The 21,075-nt window shown below is 46.8% G+C and overlaps 8 protein-coding genes across 8 annotated transcripts; 3 read left to right on the forward strand and 5 right to left on the reverse strand.

The window, feature by feature from the left end:
* Positions 1–597: 597 nt before the first annotated feature.
* Positions 598–1,515, forward strand: N7483_005923 (putative GPI anchored glycoprotein; the record flags this gene model as incomplete). The annotated part of the gene is made up of 3 exons (XM_057089360.1): positions 598–717; positions 839–972; positions 1,032–1,515. 3 exons carry the CDS (start codon positions 598–600, stop codon positions 1,513–1,515), a joined length of 738 nt encoding a protein of 245 aa, XP_056949189.1.
* Positions 1,516–2,391: 876 nt separating this feature from the next.
* On the reverse strand, positions 2,392–4,159 carry N7483_005924 (cytochrome P450; the record flags this gene model as incomplete). The annotated part of the gene is made up of 4 exons (XM_057089361.1): positions 2,392–2,565; positions 2,613–2,889; positions 2,990–3,855; positions 4,040–4,159. 4 exons carry the CDS (start codon positions 4,157–4,159, stop codon positions 2,392–2,394), a joined length of 1,437 nt encoding a protein of 478 aa, XP_056949190.1.
* Positions 4,160–4,599: 440 nt separating this feature from the next.
* N7483_005925 (class I SAM-dependent methyltransferase) lies at positions 4,600–6,553 on the reverse strand (the record flags this gene model as incomplete). Its single annotated transcript, XM_057089362.1, has 2 exons — positions 4,600–4,854; positions 5,006–6,553. The coding sequence occupies 2 exons, from the start codon at positions 6,551–6,553 to the stop codon at positions 4,600–4,602; spliced, it is 1,803 nt and encodes a 600-aa protein (XP_056949191.1).
* A 1,089-nt stretch (positions 6,554–7,642) lies between these two features.
* Positions 7,643–9,265, reverse strand: N7483_005926 (COP9 signalosome subunit 1; the record flags this gene model as incomplete). Its single annotated transcript, XM_057089363.1, has 3 exons — positions 7,643–8,680; positions 8,734–9,014; positions 9,208–9,265. The coding sequence occupies 3 exons, from the start codon at positions 9,263–9,265 to the stop codon at positions 7,643–7,645; spliced, it is 1,377 nt and encodes a 458-aa protein (XP_056949192.1).
* An 862-nt stretch (positions 9,266–10,127) lies between these two features.
* Positions 10,128–11,300, forward strand: N7483_005927 (uncharacterized protein; the record flags this gene model as incomplete). Its single annotated transcript, XM_057089364.1, has 5 exons — positions 10,128–10,221; positions 10,284–10,712; positions 10,770–10,867; positions 10,925–10,996; positions 11,055–11,300. The coding sequence occupies 5 exons, from the start codon at positions 10,128–10,130 to the stop codon at positions 11,298–11,300; spliced, it is 939 nt and encodes a 312-aa protein (XP_056949193.1).
* A 265-nt stretch (positions 11,301–11,565) lies between these two features.
* On the reverse strand, positions 11,566–12,292 carry N7483_005928 (uncharacterized protein; the record flags this gene model as incomplete). Its single annotated transcript, XM_057089365.1, has 3 exons — positions 11,566–11,937; positions 12,018–12,109; positions 12,184–12,292. 3 exons carry the CDS (start codon positions 12,290–12,292, stop codon positions 11,566–11,568), a joined length of 573 nt encoding a protein of 190 aa, XP_056949194.1.
* A 1,456-nt stretch (positions 12,293–13,748) lies between these two features.
* N7483_005929 (PX domain-containing protein YPT35) lies at positions 13,749–14,672 on the forward strand (the record flags this gene model as incomplete). Its single annotated transcript, XM_057089366.1, has 5 exons — positions 13,749–14,186; positions 14,248–14,273; positions 14,342–14,400; positions 14,461–14,548; positions 14,600–14,672. 5 exons carry the CDS (start codon positions 13,749–13,751, stop codon positions 14,670–14,672), a joined length of 684 nt encoding a protein of 227 aa, XP_056949195.1.
* A 586-nt stretch (positions 14,673–15,258) lies between these two features.
* On the reverse strand, positions 15,259–16,953 carry ergS (the record flags this gene model as incomplete). Its single annotated transcript, XM_057089367.1, has 1 exon — positions 15,259–16,953. One exon carries the CDS (start codon positions 16,951–16,953, stop codon positions 15,259–15,261), a length of 1,695 nt encoding a protein of 564 aa, XP_056949196.1.
* Positions 16,954–21,075: the final 4,122 nt, after the last annotated feature.

Raw genomic sequence — 21,075 nt, forward strand, 5'->3', positions numbered from 1 at the left:
TCGCATTGTTTATGAGGAGCGACTCTGCACTTACCATATGGAGCTGGATTGAGCCAAGGGCTCACTCATTTGTATTGGGACTCTAACCCAACTATAGCTTAGTGGCGCTGATAGATGGACACGAACCCCCTGATGTCCACTTTTTCTTACCCTTTTGAACCCTGATGGCCTTGGTTCCTGACACGGGTTCCTGAACCAAACGGCGGGACCTTGGCAATTCCTACCAACTCATGGCCTGTGATGCTCATCATCCCGCAGGGTTCACGGGCCTATCACAGTTAATTAAGAATTCAGAAACCAAAGTAGGGAAAGAAAAAAGCCGCCCCTTTATAGTCCCATATGCGGCTTAGCGTAGGGCTCACTCTGTGTGAGCGCAAGACCCCGGCTTTGGCGCCTCCCCCGGCGGCATCTCTGCTTCTTCACTCTGCACGCTGTACACACACACTCTGGGTCTAACCCTGCCGGTCTTTTTTTTCTACAGTCTTTCGTTAATCATTCAGTCGCTCATTATCTACCGGTAGTTGATTCTACTTGTATTTTCACGTACAGTCTACATTCTTTACCTCTACACACAATTCAATTCGTCCTTTTGTAGCCATGCGTTTCCACACTGTCGCCCTTTTGACCGGCGCTACTGCCGTTGCAGCGGGTAACAATGCGAATCTTCTGCTTCCTGGCTTCGAGGGTCATGATCTGCAAGCTGGTGTTCTGAACAAGGTATGCATTGATATGTGAATGCGCGTTTCATCGCAGTATGGTTGGTCCTCAACCTACTTCGGACGGAATGGCTCGGACGACAACAACAATAAACAAACATCAAAACTAACCACATCACCAGGATGCGGATGCGACCACTTACCTGGTCACTTGCCCTTCTACTGTGGCCTCCGCTGCTTGCGGAATCCCCGGTAGCGGTATGACCGCGATCGCAGCTCCCACCTCTGCCCAGCTGATCCATGTCAACGATGGAAAGTAAGTACTTCAGACAGATACCCCACTATTTCAACTCATATTAACATTGATCTCCCCAGCACTGCATCTCTGTCTTGCAATGTCGCAGGTACCACTTACGCCTCTTGCTACGCGACATACGGCACCGCCACCGCGCACCAGACCCTGACTGGTACCAACCTTAACTGGATGGCCGTCACTGTGACAACTAGCAGCACTCCCACCCCTACTCCCACGTTGACTTCCACTACCTCGACTTCGACCTCGACTTCCACTTCAACCCACACCACTGTTAGCCCGACTTCGACTTCGACTTCGACTTTCACCCCATCTTCCACCTCGACCCCGGTCTGGACTCCTAAGAAGTCCCCCAAGTCTTCTTCGCGCGTCGCAACCTCCACCCCTCTGGTGACTAGCGCTCCTACTGCTACTGGTAGCTCAGTGCCAGGCTCGGCTACCCAGTCTGCGGCAGTTACTACTCCCGCCACTGCTGGCGCTGGAACCCTGGCACGTAACGGCTGGGTTCTTGGTGGTGCCCTGGCTCTGGCTTACGCTTTCGCATAAGTGAATAATTTCTTTTTCCTTTTTACCTTCGAGCTCGTTACTCTTCCAGAATTTTCTTGTGGATTGTTCATTGTGACCGGTGTGAATACTTTCTTGGGTTGAAGGTAACGTTCGCGTTATCTCAAGGATGTAATTGTCTATTCCCTGGGAACATTATGTACATCTAATTTTTTCTAATGATTGATACCTTTTTCTACGACATTCAGCTAGCACAGAATTTATTCCTGTGTCTTCCCTTATCTTTTTGAAGTTTGGATACAATTTGGGTAGGCGTTTACTAGAATTCCTAACCCCGGACCTTGAGTGCTTGGACGCATGTCCATATGTCATTGTGGCTTGATAAAGTATTAAACAGTCTATTTTTGTAATTTATGCAAACTTGACCTTGAGTCAGCCCCGCTTCATCGAAATGCATATGTTGAAGCCACCAAAAGAAAAGAAGTACGATCCGAGAGACTGCATGTGACAGATAATAAAAGGACATCTGAAAAAGACCGCCGTTACCACGAGAAAACAAAAGCAAGAACGAATGTGCTGAGTACTAGTAGTAGCTAGTAATTGAAATGCAATATCCCAAGGTCATCAACTTGGAATTGATCTGTCAAACTCTCCGCTTGGGTAGTCCAGTATTCTGAAAGCATCACTGGGCACTACCATCCTTCTCCCCGGAGATCGAGGCTGTAGTGTAACCATCAACGAAGGTTTATCCCACAAAAAATAAACCTTCTGGTCTGTCCAATTAGCGCTTTCGGAACAAAGCGTGATATCAAAGTGATACAACAACTTGCAAATGATGAGACGGATCTCGCAATACGCCAAACTTCAGAAATTATGTTAGCATCAAGACACAATCATGTGAGTCTAGGAATTCTTAGCTTACTTTTTACCAAGACAGTTCCGTGGACCTAAACTAAAGGGCTGGAGAACATCTCTTTTATCAGCACTGAAACGGGGATCTTGACCGAGCCATCGTTCGGGTAAGAAATCATGTGGGAAGGTGAAGTTGGAGGCGGAGTGGTAGGATGCGTAGTGGTGACATGCGACAGTTGTCTGATACGATTAGCTATTTTCTTAGTATAAAAGAATGGAATACTTACTCCTTCCGGGATGAATTCGCCGTCGATGATGGTTCCACCCTTTGGTACTTTTCTGGCCAAGCTCGTTACGAAGGGCGGATACATTCGTAGTGACTCCTCGATAACAGCAGATAGATATGTCAGTGTACTGATATTGCGAAATGTGATTTCAGCATCTGATTTAAACGTGGATCGAATCTCAATGGTGAGTCGACGCATGGCGTGTGGATTTGTACAGAGGTAGAAGATGCAGCCTGATAACAGGGTAGCAGAGGTCTCGCTTCCTGCGACGATGAGACTATAATAGCAGATCGATGTCAGCTTTAGCCTCATATTCAGATTTATATGCAGAGAAATTGAATCGGATAGGGACAAAATATTTGTAGAGAAGAACGTACATGAACGCATTCGAGTGGATCTCAGCCCTACTCATAATCCTCTCACCATCTCGATAGGCACCTTTAGTTTCACTCAACCCATTCTGCAAGATAGCAGACATAAAATCCGGGCGGGAGATATTCGCATCCAATCGACGATCAACCCTGTCGGCAGCAAGATCGAAATGCTCTCGTGCTTTCCGAACCACATCTCTCGGAATAAAGGCCTTAAGGAATACCCACAAGAAAGGGAACTGCTGTGCTGCACCAACAAAAGAGAGAGCCTTAATAGAATTGAAGATCAGTTCGATCCAAGGGTGTAACTGGTTATCCTTGAGACAGTCGAAGGATTCCCCAAACATAAGATCACCCGTGATATCAAAGGTGGTATAGTTCATCCATTTCTTGATATCCACAGCCGAATTGCTCTCTTTCCTCTCCACCTCTGCTCGAAGCTTCTTGATCAGTGTATCCACGTATCCCCGAATGAGATCTTCTTGACCTCTCAATGCATTGTCTGAAAATGCATGCGAGAGCAATCTTCTTTGCCGCGCGTGTACGCTGCTATCTACAGCGCAGACCAGATGATCTACCCCATTTGCTGGGGCAATATAGTGACTACGATCCTTAGGCAGGCAGCCACCCGGTCTGGCACCGTAGATATCTCGGAATGCGCGAGGGGTATTGAACGCCAGTTCTGTAGGGCTAATTCGTACGACGGGGCCATAGCGCTCATGTAGTGCGGTGACGTCTAGATGATTGTGGCCACGCAGAACTGAAAGCTGCAGAGGAATTTGGGAGAACGCAAAGTTTTTTGGGCCTGGGAATCGACTCAAAGGGGAGAAGAAGAGGTGGTAGAGTATGGATCCTGTAAACCAGAGAAGGAGCTGGAAATAGTGGAAACAAGACGAAGGCAGATGTTAGTATCAGCCGATCGAAAAACGCTTTGAGAAGAATAAAAAAAATCATATTATATCAATTATATCAATCGGGAATTTGGATTGGGCAGGGATGACAGATGCTGTAAGATCCTGCAGCTGCATCATGAGGGCGTACGGAGATGCAACTTACCAGACTTCCTGCAGATATAGTCCCGAATAGGATACTTGAATTTGGCCAGTCCAAATGCATCATGAAGATTGATGGAAGTAAGGGGATGGACTCCAGATTCTTGCCGATACCCAAGTTCATATGCTGGATTCTGGATTCGGGGCCATCCAGAGCTCTTTGACTGAATCTGGAGCTTGAGACTCCCTGTAAATTCAACAACTCACTGAATCGAAAGATGAAGTAAAACCAAGGAAAGAAAATTAATGAAGTGGAGATAAGACAATTCAAGGGGAAGGTGGAGGGGAAGTCAAGGAAGAAAGAACAAACAAAGAAACAGAGCAACGTGATGGAGCTAAAGCGTGATACAACGACATTTTCGATTCTACGGGTTCAACAACTACTGGTATTTCCCACTGAGCATGATGTTCAATAAAAAATTAACTTAAAGAGTAATCTGCGTGGGAAGGAAGCAGAAAGAGAAAGAAAAAAATGATGAATCTCTTGATAGTATTGCTAAACTGACCATGAGAATTAATCTACATGTCCGACTCATATCCCTTCCAGTCCGATTCCAGACTGAGCTACATTGCGCCCCGAGAATGAGGATCCGGCTTCCGGCCGTACACAATGTGCAGGTTGCAATAGGTATGAACATCTGGATTCTTCAGATCTCTACGTACGCCAGCTAGGAAAACCTGGGTTTCAGTATTGGACCATCCCAGGACCCGGGTAAACAATGCGAGAGAGTAAGCTTCAACTGCCATCAGCAGGGAGCACAGATTATATCGACCAATTTGTTTTTGAATGGGATCCCTGGGCCAAGTACTGGATGGAACCTAGAGAGGTGTTTCATAAATCAGCATTAGGTGCAAAAAAGCTCAAAAGACAAAAAGTGAAACAGAAAATATGTCCAAAGCCGAATGACAAACGACAGCCGCAATAAAAAGAGAATGGATCATCCAACAGGGAAAAAGACATGGATTATACCTTGTACACCTCATCTCTGACATCTTCAAAACCAGCCTCCACCAGCCCCTGCCGATGTCCCTCGGCGATATTCATGGGTCGGTGAAACGCTTCGCTGGCCTGGTGCAGCCGGCCGAGAAACTCGCACAAGGTCGGCGCCAAACGAAGTGAGTCGTTGTCCGACTTCAGCGTGACTTCAAATTCCTGCAACTCAATCCATCCCCCAGGTTTCAGATTGGCGTAGGCCTGTTCTAGGAGCCGGGGCCAGTCTGCAATGGAGCCTCCAAGATCACGGATATGGATGAAGTCAAATGGTCGAGTAGAGCTGAATAGCCATGGCGACTCCGCGTCATCTACTAGGAATCGTAGATTTGGAGGCACCCATGATGGTTGAATTGGACTTAGATCTGTGCCGATGACTTCGGCGCCGGGGTGGCTGTCGGCGAAATCAATTGCCCAAATGCCTGTGCCAGTACCTATGTCAAGGACTCGCTGTAAGCTATTCTCGTTCATTGGAGCGCGGTAGAGATCTCCATTCAGAACGAGGTTGCGGACATGGTGAAGTAGGTCTTGTCGGTCTTGTTCTTGATCATCATTTGGGAGCACATAGTGACCCTCACGGTAAGAGTGGTATCTTCGACCATTTTCGTATGCGTAGTCTTTCACATCTGATAAGAGGGATGCAGTATAGCTGGATGTAACAGAATGATAGTCATCGTCGAATATAGAGTTGTTATCCTCATTGGTAGAATCAGTTTCTGATACATCCCCACTGTCATCACCTGCACTGGGACTTATCCCAATGGGTTGGACATCAGGTGCAGAATTTGACGTTCCAGTAAAGTTCTGATGTGGTGCCAGTGGTGATGATGGTGATGGTGATGGTGGTATAACCAGGCCTTCTGTAATACCCGAGGTGGGAATTGATGAAGTAGTGTCCGTCTCACCAGACATGGGCCATGTAGTCGCCGCTACTAGGACATCGTCGACAGCAGTTATTATTGGAGTTGTGGGCGACGGCAGTGAAGATGATTCCGGGATCAAAGGTTTTCGGGTCGACCCACACCCGTCGTCATTTTCAGCAATTTCTTCGGGTATAGAAGCCAAATGCGGCGCAGTTGCTAATATATGCTCCTCCACATCTTCGATGATTGTGCGCGAGTCTGAGTCTGAAGGACATTGTGTTGGGGGAAGCGCTGTGAGGCTTTCATGTTCATATTGCAGATCAATTGTGGACTGTGTGTGTGATCTTGGAAGTGGTTCGCAGGACGGCGACGGCGATGGCGACAATGGCGTAAGCTCCGCATCACGGATCCCCGGCTCAAAATCCAGTACCTGCACAGGCTGAAGAAGTAACGGCGACGGGGATGAGGTTACTTGCTCAGGCCGGGGAGCCGCGTTTTGTATTCGGGACTCCGGATCTTTCCCTTCATACTGATGCGAATGTTCAATTGAGTCCCCATCAGTAGTGTTAGAAGAGAAAGGGCGAGAAAATGAGGAAGAAGACAAAACCATCTCGAGCTCAAATCGAGATAAAGAAGAGTGAACAATATTAGGCTCAAAGTACATTGTAGAATCAAGAGGTATGGAAATGGGCAAAATGCTTCCATACTCTTGAGCAGCAGTAGATCGAGTCATGGCTTCGTCTCACAATACCGTTGCCCTTGTTAAACAATCAGATGAGAAACAAGACCAGTGTAGCACACCAGCGGACCTTGACGTCCAGTCAGCAATGACTATCGTCTATATGAGGGTAGGACTGCGCTAATCAACCGCGCAAGATATCTCATGCCCTGTTGGCGAGAACGTGGCGACGAATCGGGGGATAAAATGACGAGGTAGGACAAAAAAGAAGGAAAAGGCCCAATTTGTATGCTCTTTGCCCATTGCACCGGTAGCGAGCTTATTCGCTTGTACAATTCCCAAGAGACTGGATGACCCGACATGTCAATCATTCAAATGAACGCAACTTTCCAGACGTGCAGCAATATCCCGTTGGCCCTAAGTCCAGTCCTTGTTGAAACCTCAGCCCTGCATCATCAATTTGCAAATCCCCACACCATTTATTCACTTTTTCTTTTTTTTCTTTTTTAATTACGTGAACTCAGAAGTCCAGCATGAAATTGAGGAGAATACCCCTGGTCAAGAATGAGACATGGTTCTTGAAGTTGAAGTGATTTTCTTTGTTTGAAATAACGCCGAACCAGTCCATCGGGTCAACTGGTTTTATGACACTCCTGAATGTTCAAATTTTGGGGCAACATTACTGTGTATAAATGAGGTACAAATTTCCTTTGACTAGACTGTGGGGTTTGCACATGTGCTAGGTACTAAATAAGCACTTGAATTTATAGAAATTAGAGAGAGCAGGACATGGAGCTAAGAACATTCCGAGCAATGATATTGTATTTCCTAAACCGAGCGACGGTGTGATATTTTTGTCTGTCCACGGGGATTTTTTTTTATTTCTTTTGTTATGATTTTCTGCTTTGAAACTTCGACTTGCTTGTTCCACCTGACACCGGCGCTCCCACATGCGCGAAGGTTGTAAATTTGCTCGGTAACTTGGGTATTATCTCATCTCTCATGAAAATCCGTCGATCACATAACCCATTCAGAAAAGCCATGGCACTGGACTCGCAACCAAGCTCATGCCACTTAAGTGGCATGGATGCCCTTGAAGGGATTGCTGCCAGCTTGGAAATCAGGAAGGTTGGGATCGTTCTGACGGCGGTGTGCTCGATCTGCAGGAGTGGCACTTTCAATTGCCATTCCGGACTCAATAATCTCCATGTTCAACATTCGAAGGCGAACTGCCTCATCGAACTGGGCTGCGTTCAGCAGAATTTCTCTCTGAACCTGGGCGCGGAGGTCAACTTGGTTCCTGACCAGGAAGCCCCCAACGAGATCAAGGCGGAAATCGATAAGGCCATCCTCGATGAGATGAATAAGTTCCCGTATGAAGGGAGACAAAAGACTGAATGGCTTGGCTTCACCACCAATCAGCTCCGGGGAAAAGATAGCTATCATGTCCTTTAAAACGGTCTTGCTGGAGGGAACGAGGTACTGCTGGATAGATTTGACGCGGATCTGGTGGTAGAGGGTGTTAATGTGTTTGTGGAGATGAATATCGAGCATGTAATCGACGCGGTAGGACTCCAGTATATCCAAAAGAGGGCGATAGCGAGCCTCCCAGAAGCATTTGATGGCACGGCGGATATGCGGCTCAAGCTCCAGGAAGTTGCGGAAATATTTGTTGTCCAGCACACGGCGCTTCAAGTCCTCACGTGTCATAGAAGCTAAAGCACATAGACCACCATAAACAGCCACATCGTTCGCGCTGATCACCTCATCGAAGGTTTCCTCTAGGACGCCAGTGGGGTCGAGAGAAAGGAAGGTGTTTGCAGCGTCCAAGTATTGACCTTGATGCATTTGAGACAAACCCAAAGCAATTACGGTGCGAGGGGTATTTTTGGCCATATCCTCGGGCTTGGACAGCGCATTTCGTAGACGATAAACGTAGCCGTGGGTGCTGATCCAGTCGTTCCGATCCATTGAGACGGTGATGAGCTTTAAATACATGGAAGAAACGTGGGTGGGAGTGGTGCAGAAGTCGCGCATCTGCCAGTAAGCTCGCGACGCAGAAGGTAAGTCGCCTGTTGCATAAAAATGATTGCCCAGATCCTCATTCCCCATCTAGTGGTCGTCAGCACGAATTATATTTAGGTTTGAGAACAGATAACACTTACTCGGATACTCTCTTTGATCAGGTTGTTCTTGTACCCACGAAGCTCTGATTCCAACCGCTCAGTTTTGGCTTGCATATCACCACGAACCTTTCCAACCCAACCAGGGTTAGGAACGAGTTCTGGATCCTTGGGAGCCAATCTAGCAAGAGCCTGAACTGCCTTCAGATATTGATCGACATCGGTTTCAGACAGAGCCTGAGCTACTGCCAATTTCAATGCATCGAGTGCGAGGACATCCGAGCTCGTTCCGATATGCAAGAGGCGGTTGAATCGTCCGCGGCCTATGAGCACGTTCGTTAGACTCCAGTGGTGACTTTTGGCTCGTAGAGTTCACTTGCCTTTGTAGTTGGAAATGTATGATTCAAGCTCAAACTTGGGAGCTCCTGTTATGGACTAGTTGTCAGCATATTCTGTAGATGCCTATAGCTCTTATCAGCAGGCGCAGTCCAGTGCCCCGCGAGAGTTATCACACACCGATTACTTGAGGGATGGGCTTGAGCGGTGCACTCAGAATGCCAGGAGGAGCAGCCATATTTGAGTCACTTGGTCCTGGATTCTTGGATTTTGCTGCAACCGCCTTACTAGAACAACCGGGGGCCATATTGACTGCGGCGTCAAGGTGACGCCCACTGCCCGTTGGGCCGGAGTCGATAGCAGTAGTTCTTTGCGGCAGAGAAAGGCACTTGAGAGTATTGAACAGCTCTGAGGCCTCTAGCTCCAGTACAGAGCTGAAAAGGTCGAGGGAATATGTTTGGAACGTTCAGTGATGGATGAGTATGAAGTTCAAGTTGATTGTTGTAAGTGGTTGCTTGTTGACTAGCTGGTCTGGCACTACGTCACCGCCTTTCAGACCGCTTTCTATGCTGAATACTTCACGTCATTCATCAATCCACCAATAATCCCGAGATCTAAAGGTTCAAAGTTCAGGAGATTAACAATTGACAAGTTCCAGACAAAGACCCCCTGTCTACTCATTGCCTGCATGATAGAGTTTGTCATTCACAAGCAATGTGAAGTTATCCACTGCAGCTCCCGCCTCGGAACTAAGTCTAGGTCTCTAGAGCCTCGGGAAAATGCTTTGGTGAGTAATCAGGAAAGCATCGGCCCGGGGTTTAGTCTTTGGAGAAAGGACTCCACCAGGACAATCTACTTCAAATAGTCCCGCATGCCCTGCTGCTTTGAAAAGAAACAGACTCAACTTCTTATCCTCCGGCCGGAGAAATTACTTGTCCAGGTAATCATTTCACGATTGATTTTACCAACTTCAAGTTACCGAGTTATCACATCGATACTTTGAATATACTACACCTGTGACCTGGCCCACATATGCCCCGCTTCTATACCTAGTACTATGATACACTAAACCAATCTTCACTCTTTGTGCTACATTCACAATGGATATTGTTCAGCCCGTAGCCCTTATCATGGGTGCGTCTCGAGGCATTGGTCGACAGGTAGCAATTGATCTGTCCAAAAATGGATATGCAGGTATGAAGCCCCAACAGTCAAGGGAAGAGCTAAGCAGGTGGACCCGACTCACATTGATATAGTCATGCTGGCCGCCAAAACAACGTCAGATGCCAACAAAACGGTGCCATTTCCACCAGACCCGAATTCTTCCCAGTCTACTATCAATACAGTAGAGCGGGAGATCCGAGAAGCTGGGGGCCGCGCCGCAGCAGTGGCCGTTGATGTGCGAGATGAAGCACAGATTCAACATGCAGTCGACGAGACTGTTCGAATCTTTGGCAAGTTGGATGTTCTGGTCTATAACTCTGGTGCGATTTGGTGGTCCTCTGTGGAGAATACGCCTTTGAAACGCTTCCGATTGATGCAGCAGATCAACCCGGAAGGGTTGTATGCTACAGTGCAGGCTTCTTTGCCGTACTTTGCGAAGAATAATTGGAAAGGTCGAATTGTGGTGGTTTCACCTCCTATTTATTCGAGGTTCTTTCGTGGAAAGACGGCATATGCTATGGGTAAGTTGAATGAACCTTAGCCAGAGAGTATATGGATCTGATAAAGCTCTTACATAGGCAAGGTCGGCATGAGTGTCTTAGTCAAAGGGCTGGCCATGGACTTCGTGCGACAAGAGCGATCAGATATGAGCATTACAAGCATTTGGCCTGCTTCGGTATGTCAGCTTTTTGTCTGTGGAAAGGACTATGAGGGGTCGCTAATGTGTATTCAGTCCATTGAATCCGCTGCAACTGAACATAACAAAGCGTCGGATCCATCTCGCAAGAAAGATCTACGAAAACCAGTATGAAGACCTTGAGATCCGGCTTTCCAAGCATGCATATTAGCTAACACTACTCTAGAATATCTTCTCTGATGCAATCATCGAGATGCTCCGAGCGCCAACAAGCACTGTGAATGGATTATTGGATACCGACGAAGATTTTCTTCGTGAGAAATGTGGTATCACTGATTTTTCCAAGTATTCTGTGATCCCGGGTTCTACACCACGCCGGATTATGCCAGCCAAGTTCCCTGTTTTAGAGGTCGCAGAGCAGGATGATGAAGGACAGAGGATGGATAGTACCAAACTACGGGCAAAGATGTAAACTGAACTTGATGGTTCAATTAAATGCAGCGCTATTTGTGAATACAGATTAAGTGACCTCCCTGATTAATGCAAGATACCATGCCGCAGAGCAGAAAATAAAAAGAATGCTGGGCGCTAAATTAGAAAAGAGAAAACGAGGTTCAGGATAGTGACCTCAAAGTAGTCGGTGTTGCATCGCCTCTCAAGCATAAGAAAATCTTGCTTCCGACCGTGATCGTCAACGGCAGCTTCTTCAAGTTCCTAGACACACTTCATCCGAGTCTTCATAGCAGAATAGCGAAACCCGCAATAAACCCACCAATGACAACGCAGAGGCCATAAATGTGGCTCATATCATTGACCAGAAGTCGGGGAGCTTTACCGGTAGCCGTCTCAGTAAAGACACTGGCCACGGTAGTAGTACTGGCCGCATGGATACCTGGGCTAATAGTAGCAGTGGAAGTATTGACAGGTGTGGGATGCTGAGCACCACAGGGGTGATCATCGCGACAGGCGGCTTGGCAGCTGGAGTCGCTGCACTTGTTGACACACTGGTTGTTGGCCTCGGTGCAGACGAAGTAGGGGATAGTTTCGGAGTACTCGGAGGCATTCGGAGAGAGGCCATTGTTGCATTGACAGTTGAAGGTCAAGGTTTTCTAATGACATGAAATAATTAGTATTCAATTTTTGTTCAACACTTTTTGAGACCTGGGGGTGACTTCATGATTTAACTCACTGCAGAGCAGGTATTTGCGTTTGCTCCAGTAGTGTTGGGCATCTGCATACAGAGGATGGGGCAGGAGGATGTCTGAGACAAGCACCAGTTCTCTGAAGTATGTTTCATTAGCCTCATGCTGGTTACAACCTGGTGGCTGGTTTTGATGCTCAAGATAGATACTTACCACGCGTGGCCATCGGCACTGAATTTGGGTCAATCGTGGGAGTCCATGTGTATTGGCAGCTCACCATGGCGACGGCCGAGGCCAAGAGCAGCACAAGCATTGACAACATGATGATGGTAATGGAAGCAACTTCTCAGAAGAGTAAACTGAGTGAGCCTTGCCTAGAAAAAAGGATGTCGCGTCAATGATTCTGAGGTAGAGAATTCCAGATCAACAGTGAGAGACACTGTCAATGTAAAAATAGACTGGCTGAAGTGGGTGGAATGAAGGGATGCTTGGCTGCAATGAGGACTAGAGCTTACCCGGCTACGTTCCAGGACAGTTTTGAGATTGGAAGGAGTCAAGAAGGATTGAAAGAATGGGGATGATGGGAAAAGAGTGTGTATCAGTGTGTGGTTATGGGAAGAGGGGAGCAAACTGGGAAGTAGAAAGTGAGCACTTGAGTGTAGTATGCTTGGAAGATAAAGGAAAGTGCCAGCACTTGAGCCCAGCTTGAACCACCTCAACTCAACATTTGAGCTCAAATTGATCACACGCCCTGGATCACCTGCCATTGTTATATTATTGATATATTTGGCTACAGGTCATTGTAGGTGATACTGCATTTGCTATCTGAGGGTTCGTGAGCATGGTGAGGTAGTATGGTCCAGATTGCAAACATTGGTGGCATCCCACCCATACATAGTATTGATTCTGGAATGAGACTAATGTCCGCTGCTAGTGATTCGAGTTCCACTCTTCTTGAAGGACCCTTCGAATCAAAGAGTCGGCCCGAAAGACATGTAGATCCGGGGATATAGAGCTGCGAGTCATATATTTATCCTGTAGAAAGATGACCACCGTGACCTATACAGGATATCTCTCTCCAGGACCCAGTCCCAACTTCACTCATCATATCATGCATCCTCCAGAAGATGATTGTCACTGGGACCAGTCCTGCTTGCAACGAAAATGACGATAAGGATGTCTCAGCTCCAAATGATCGCCCAACGATTCCCGAGTCAGGATTAGCATAGTTAGGCATAGTTTTAGGTACATGAACAATTCCACATTGGAAATTCAAGAATCGATTGAGATATGAGCGTCAGAGATGAATTACCGAGTATAGATATGGATAGAATTAATTTAAAAGACTAATCATCAGAGCGTTTGGACTCTCGAAACAGGTTCTTTGACAGAACATCCGCTTACATAACATCCCCGCAACCTTGAAAGCTCCACTGACCTGCAGCTTTTCACCACCTCCTTGACGAACTCTCCTCATCCTAATTCTTCTCTGTCCGCTTGGACTCGGTCCGTTCCAAGGTCAGTGCTACTGTACTACATGTAGTGGTCATCTGCCCTCCTATCAGCAATCTCAAGGCTATTTCCCCATACCCTCAGATAGAATCCTCCTCCCCCTCTGATGAAATCAACCTCTCCTTTCCCCAATTCTCCCCGCACGGATCAACGCGCGGAGTACAAACTCTCAAAACCCGCATAGCTGAACATTCACCCGCACAATGACAATCTCAGAACACAATGCTCATACTTTTAATGTAGTCTACATCCTGAATAGCTGATGGATGGAGCGCGCTCATGAGGAGGCCGCCCATGAGGAGGCCAGATCAGCGACGCACCCCCACACTTCTCTCCCCGCAGATACCGAATTCCTCCCCACTGAACACGAGCATGAGGATGACAATGAAAGCCCAACCGAAGAAATAGACACTCAGTTCTTGCCTACAGATTCTGGATCTGATGTCTCCCCCAAGACACGACCTATCTCCGGCGTTGTTCCACCATATTGGCAACGACATGAGCGCAACGCTTCTCGTGCATCACAGAGCTCGTTGGCACGGTCAACAATGATCACATTGGAGGATAATACGGTGGACCCAGAGTCCGAGACTACAAGGGGTCTTTGGGCGCAGAGTGTGTCGATTGAGGATCATGTAGTTGTGCAGGGAAAGACAGGGGTTGGGGCATACGTGGTATGGAACTGCAAAATTCAGACATTGGATGTGAGTTTCACTTACCTGCTTAGTGACCTCTCCCAAATTTTTATTAACCGTGTTCATGCAGGGAGGTCCAATGGTTGTTCGCATGAGGTATGTTCACTGGATTCGACTTTATCTTCATTTTAGTGCAATTTAGCTAATCCTTGTTAATTTGCTAGATACTCTGAGTTTGATGAATTGCGACAACGCCTTGTTTCTTCCTTTCCACATGCAAAGAGTGCCCTTCCCGCACTACCCCGAAAAGTGTCTTCTGTATGTCCCTGATACCCCTATCAAGATTACACTGTCGCTGACGAAGACTATGAAGACAAATTCCGGCCCAATTTTCTTGAGAATCGACGAGTTGGCTTGGAATATTTCCTCAAGTGAGTACTAGTGGAATATGTCTTTCTGGTTGGTTTAACTGACCCGTCTAGTTGTGTTCTTCTCAACCCTGAGTTCTCGAGCTCACCTATCGTCAAAGACTTTCTTTTTGGCCGACTTTCATAATCCTTTCTTTTCTTCCAGTCGGAACATACATACTCCCTTTCTTCCCATTTACCCACATATTCTACTTCATGGAGATATCCATTCACATGTAATTATTTAGAGTGCACAGCTTTGCGTTGGAGTTCAAGGAGCAACATACATACACCATGTGAAGGTTCAAACTCCAACTTGAATATCAATCAATTTTCCAAGATACTAAACTGCTTTCCATTCTACTCCTAGACAGTCCTCATTGGTGAAGGTTTCAGGTGGAGGAAGAGCGACAGCAACACGATTGAATTAGGGCTGAAAGACAATATGGGCAGATGCGACTTGACAAAAGGAAAATAGAAAGAGAATGGACTAGATATCCTTCCCGAGACCTGATTTTGGGGCCTGAACCAAAATTCAAAGCAGCGAAAAGGGATAGCAACTTGGACTGGGAACACCAGTGATATGATACAAAAAACCAACTTAACATTCATATGATACAGAAGCCCCACTTCACGGAAATAAACCTGTGCCTCCTGACCGAGCGAGCCTTATTACCCCCCCACCTCCATTCATGCACCACAACTTCATTAAAGAAAGGGAAGCAGAAGATGAATTACTCTCTGGCAGAGACGGGTCGCAGTATCTCTTGTTCAACAGTAGTATCAGCTGACACATCTGGAGATGAAGTCGCTTTCTTTGATTTGCCAGCGGATAAGCAGGTACGTAGATCGGTCCAAAGCATCTTCCGAACACTGATGTTAGCCATGTGCATCATAGCTAAGAAATGTCGCGGCCCTGGTACACCGTCAGGGAATACAAGATACAAGCCTGAGTCCTGTGGTGGATCGGGGCGAAACTTGTCATGATAAGCTTTCTTTCCGTGAATAGGAAGACGGAGGAACGTGTGGGCGTATAGGTCCCGAGTGATACTAGCCAATGGTCCTGGCATCCCACTAACATCCTCAGGTGAGAGAACATGGGTCGGCTCAAAGCCGAACCCGAGGTATGAGACCTCCGCACGGTGAAGAAGAGCCATAGCCGCAACAATTAGTAGGTCACTAATTCCCTTTGGGCTATTGGGCGCCGCAATACAAGGGTCAATGTGATAACCAGAGCAGCCGAGTCGACGCAAGGCTGAGAATCCATTAATTCGACCATCGGATCCACAACTGTAGACGAATGTCATAAGAGAGGGTAAAGCGAAGGGGTCGTAAACAGTGATAAAGGCTTGAGGACCGGTGGAATTATTACGTTCCGCACGCCAGGCATCGTAGATGGCTACAAGTTCTTTCTCCAGCTGATTGTCTGTTCCATGGATGGCTGGTACGTATAAGCCCAATGTGGTGCCTCCCTTTTGAGGGTGTAGAAGTTGTCGATTTTGTACAGCAATACGCTTCCCGCTTTTTTCCAGCAAAACCTCATTAGTCTGAGGATTCAGAACTCTTTCCGTGCCAAAGCGTATCGCAGTCCAATTGGATGACTGCTTCTTGGCATATTCCTGGACAAACCATTCACTTGCGCCCATGAACGCGATTCCCCAGCGACGACGCCGACGGTATAGTGAAAATTCATCTAATAGCGCCGTGATAGTATCTGTATCTGGACTGCAAAGCGGATCACCGCCCACGATAGCCACACAGTTCTGAACTTTGAATGACAATGCCGCGGTTCTTGTCTTGTTCACAAAGAATCGATAACTGTGATCCAGCATGCCCATATGTGCCACGCGACCATACTGGGCTGTCAGGCGTTGTATGGCGGTCATTGTAGAGAATTCATCCAGGGAAAATACATCGCCTTGTTCATGATTACTCTTCACATGATGTAGGTCAGTGTCCATACCAGAAGGAGGAACCACTGTTGTTGCAGCTGAGGAGATTTGGTGTGTGAGATTGAGGTCATTGTGGTGGTTATGGTCAGTGGAGGGTGTGCTTTCGACTCCTGTCAATGTACGGCTGCTGCTGCTCATTGAGCTGGCATTGGAAGACGCAAGAGTCGTGCTGAGACTGGTTCGCAGATGATCGAGAACTGATGGGGTTGAGGCATTCGGATGGGTGTTTATTTTAGGGATGTAATAGTGACCCATCAACGCATCCCCCAACTCATCAACCAAGTGTACTTTCTTAAAGTTGGTGCTGAGATCATTGCCCTTGACCTTGTTACCGCGACGAGCGCGCCTCTTCTTATCTGGAGCTGGAGCTATTGGCGCAGTAGTCGGGGGTTGGATGGGATCGGGCGCTGTGGTGATCATGATCGGTGGGACAACCTTTTCGGAAAGTGACACTGGGGATTGCTGCAAGAGTGCCATCGCGGCAAGGATGGAGGCCAATGTTGATAGAAGTAGGATAAGTAGGATAGAATATGGAGATTGCGAGGTGTGGGAAATGAGAGGAAGAAATTGCGGTGTAATTAGACAACAGTCGCGAAGTGAGAGGAAGAGGGAAACAAAAGAGAACACAAAACAGAGGGAAACAGCGGAAATCTACACACAAACATGACACCTCCAGCCTTGAACCTTCCTATTTCACGGTTCATATTTTCCTAGGTTCTACGGGTCACTCCCGAGGTCTCTCACGCCTGATTTGGGACCTTAGCTATAGGCAGAGGGATTTTTTGGGATATTATCTCGGATGCTTTGTGTTCCAATTGACCTGACACAGCCCCTGTAAAACTACAGAGTGACATTCAAGACCCACCATTTTGACCCTTATGAGTATAAACGAGTTTGGAAGGATCTAGCTTATACTAGGGATCTACTAGTATGTACCATCGACACAGGGCTGAGGTGGGGCGAGTGGAGAGAGATCCAAGGAATATCGGAACCAGACCCGAGTATATCATTAAAGAGATGCGCACGTTTAGACAGTGTCCAGGGTTAAATGAGAGCCTAGTAACTACATTTAGTAAATGGCAAAGAGGTAGCAATTCACGGATACGAATTGTATTCTAGGCCATCCAAGGTTCATCCACGCCCGTATAGATGCTCACTATTGCTTATTTGGTGAACTCTAGAGCTCGGAATGGTACAGAAGAAATGCTGGTGCCTGAGATACGTGAAATGACGGCATGGCCACACTCAAATTGAAATTAACTCTAACAACCAAGCCTCGCGGATCTACCAGGTCAACTGGTTATGTCAATCCAAGGCTTGGAATAACCTAGAACGGGAGTATACGTATGCTCAGTATATCCCAATCTCCACCATCCATAGCTTGGTAGATCTTAATAAAGGACTTGGTAAGTATTTCACTTCACTACTTGTGGCACCATCGCTGTGTTCATGAAGCTTTGATGGCTGCCTAGTGGCGGTATCAGGGTCCAGCCGTGAAGATTGTGGGGCATACGGCATACCCGTATTATGTCTGGTGCCTGCGGAGTCCGAAAGAATGGAACGCCTCGGGGAAAGCGTCTGACCAGATGGTGAATAAAATAAGCTCATAAATAAGCACTGGGGATTAGGATAATGCTCACGTTTCTATTCTTGGCCGGTGTCGTGAGTTGACCAATTGAAATTAGTCGGAGTTGGATGGATGTCAGGCATCACTATAGTTAACTTATTAACTAGTTAATAGTTAACGTGATTCCCGGTCGAGCTGCGCACCCGGCCGAGCTGCGCACCCACCACCATTAGACAAATTCAAATTCAAATATTTCAACCCAATGCGAATAAATTCAGTTATAAATACGATTTTTACATACATTGATCCGATGGCCAACCTCTCGACATCCACTACACCTAGGCTGAGCCCTGGGGGCTGGCTGATTCGGCTGAATAGGCAATTCAACCTGGGTGTGTGGTTCGACCGCAGGTGCTTCTACTGGCAATTCTAGCTGCGTGAGTAGCTGCAGGCCTTCTTCAACAGTCAAGCCCTGTTCACATGGCACCTGCCTAGTTGACCGACTGCGCTTCTGTCGTTTCTTCTCGTTCGCTGCACGTAAATTGGCGTTTTCTTGTGCTAGTAGCGCAGTGTTGTGTAGCGATATACAGTGTCCCTTGATGATTTGATCTAGCATCAATTTCGATGGGCTTGGAGGGCTGTTTGATCGCTGTCTTAGAAGATCTTTAAGCATTGAAGCTTGCTTTTGAAGCTGGACCACAGTTCTAGGTGTCTTAGGTGAAAATTGACTGCTTCGGCTGCCTGGTCGAGTGCCTGGTGGTGTAGGTGTTCGTAGCGAAATATTCAATTTAGAAAGAACTTTTTCAGCATCAATTGGTACTAGTCCTGTAGCTATAAAGCTATTCTGGATAGTAGCTGGTTTAAAAGCTTCAAGCCGGGCACGTTGAAAATCAGCTAAGAAATCAAGCTTATCAATATGGTTATAGCCTGTACGTGCAAGATCACTTATAAAGCGACCATAGGTAATTTTCAACACAGAAAAACAGCCAACATCTAGTGGCTGTAGAAGATGTGAAGAATGCGGTGGCATACAGAGAGGTATAATGTTATTCTCTGAGCAGATTCGATCAAATTGAGGTGTGAGATGGCTTCCATGGCCATCAAGAATCAAAAGCCGAAAACGGCCACGGACACGTGAATTTGTTGATGGGATGAACAGCTTCTCAAGCCAACGTAGGCCAATATCATCGGTAGTCCAACCATTAGCTGAGACCTCAAACCGCCAGTCTTTTGGTAGGTTATCGAACCAACTAGCAATAGCAACCTTTCCCTTAAAAATCACACATGGTGGTAATGAATAACCATCTACACAGATAGCTTCAATTGCCGTCACCCATTCACGGTTCCCAGGCTGTAAAATAGCTCGCCGACCGTAGTATTCTTGCCGTGTTACAACCGTCTGTGTTGAAATAAGGCCCATCGCAAAGCCTGTCTCATCAAAGTTATAAATATCCTCAGGTTGGATCCCATTCTTATCGATAACTTGTTGTACAGTTGTAAACCATGCTTGGATTGATTTAGGGTCTTCGTTTAGAGCACGGTGGTAGTCATATCGCCTAGAGACGCGTGTTCGAATCTCTTCGCGTCGATTTATAAAGGTTGATGGCCAATTCTTGCTAACTGTTGGTGGGGGGTGGCTACCACGCGCAGCTAGTAGAATATTGGCCATATCTCGTACAGTAGCTGGCCTAGGCGCCGCTCCACGGGAGTCCATAGAGATAATCCATTCAATAAGCGAATCCTCTTCCAACTGGGTCAATTTATGGCCATTTGGGCGTGTATCGACGCGAGATTGAATGCCGTGCGCGCGACTGCGTAGTGTGGACTCAGGCACGCTAAATAGCCTGGCCGCTGCGCGAAGAGACTTGATTTGGCCCTTTTGAATAGCCTGTAAGGCTAATAAAACCTTGCCCTCTTGTTCGACATTTTTTTTCGGCCGAAATATTACGAATTGGTGGCATGGTAGGTGTTTGAATTAGGTAGGGTGGTAGAAAGACGCGATTTTAGATGGGGTGCGCAGCTCGGCCGGGTGCGCAGCTCGACCGGGAATCACGTTAGTTAGTTAACGTGATCGGTAAGCGAGTGGCCAATGTAAGCGAGTGGCCACCCTACCCAAGTTATTTCTACTTTTTTAAGATTATCTCAACCACAACGCCGTTAAATTGTCTAATCTGTAGCTATACACATATTTCGCTTATGTCCTAACTCGCCACATTTACCACACTTGGGTGGGCGCCGTGCTACCGGAGTATATGAAGCCTGCTGTGCTGCGACCATTGCTGGTGTTCTAGCTTGGAAGAGCTGGTTATGAGCTTGTTCGTGCTCCTGAGCTTCCTGAACAGATACACCGGCATCATATTCAACCCATCTATTAACACGAGTACGCTTTTGTCTTTGAATAGCGTTTGCAGCTCGTAGTTGCTTATTCTCTTGCTCAAGTAGTATACCATTATGCATCGCAATTTGACAGCCTTTGATAAGCTGATTTAATGCAGTGTGTGATGGTGATGGTGGGCTATTTGAGCGTTGCTTGAGAAAAGCTTTAATAGAAGATGCTTGTTTTAAAAGCTCATGAACATTTGCAGGTGTATGTGGGCAAAAAGCACTTGATTGGCTGCCACGGCTTCCAGGGGGTGTAGGTGTTCGAAGTTGAATATTTAGCTTAGAAAGTACTCTTTGAGGATCAAATGGTACAATTCCAGATGCTTGGAAGCTATTTTTGATTATAGATAGCTTAAAAGCATTAGTACGAGCTTGTGGATAAGCTAGTAGAAAATCAAGCTTGTCGATATGGTTGATCCCAACTCGCATCTTTTGGCCGATTAAATCACCATATGAATGTTTTAATACTGCAAAACATCCAATATCAAGAGACTGAAGAAGATGTGATGAATGTGCTGGCATACAAATTGGTATAATTTGATGATCAGCACAAATCTGATCAAATTGTGGTGTAAGATGGCTTCCATGCCCATCAAGAATTAAAAGTCGATATTGCCCATGCGTACGACTAGTTGTTAATGGAATAAAGT

The sequence above is a fragment of the Penicillium malachiteum genome, assembly GCF_028827825.1.
Source record: "Penicillium malachiteum strain IBT 17515 chromosome Unknown utg000002l:1.0-8849297.0:1.0-8852440.0, whole genome shotgun sequence".
Taxonomy (NCBI): Eukaryota; Fungi; Ascomycota; class Eurotiomycetes; order Eurotiales; family Aspergillaceae; genus Penicillium; species Penicillium malachiteum.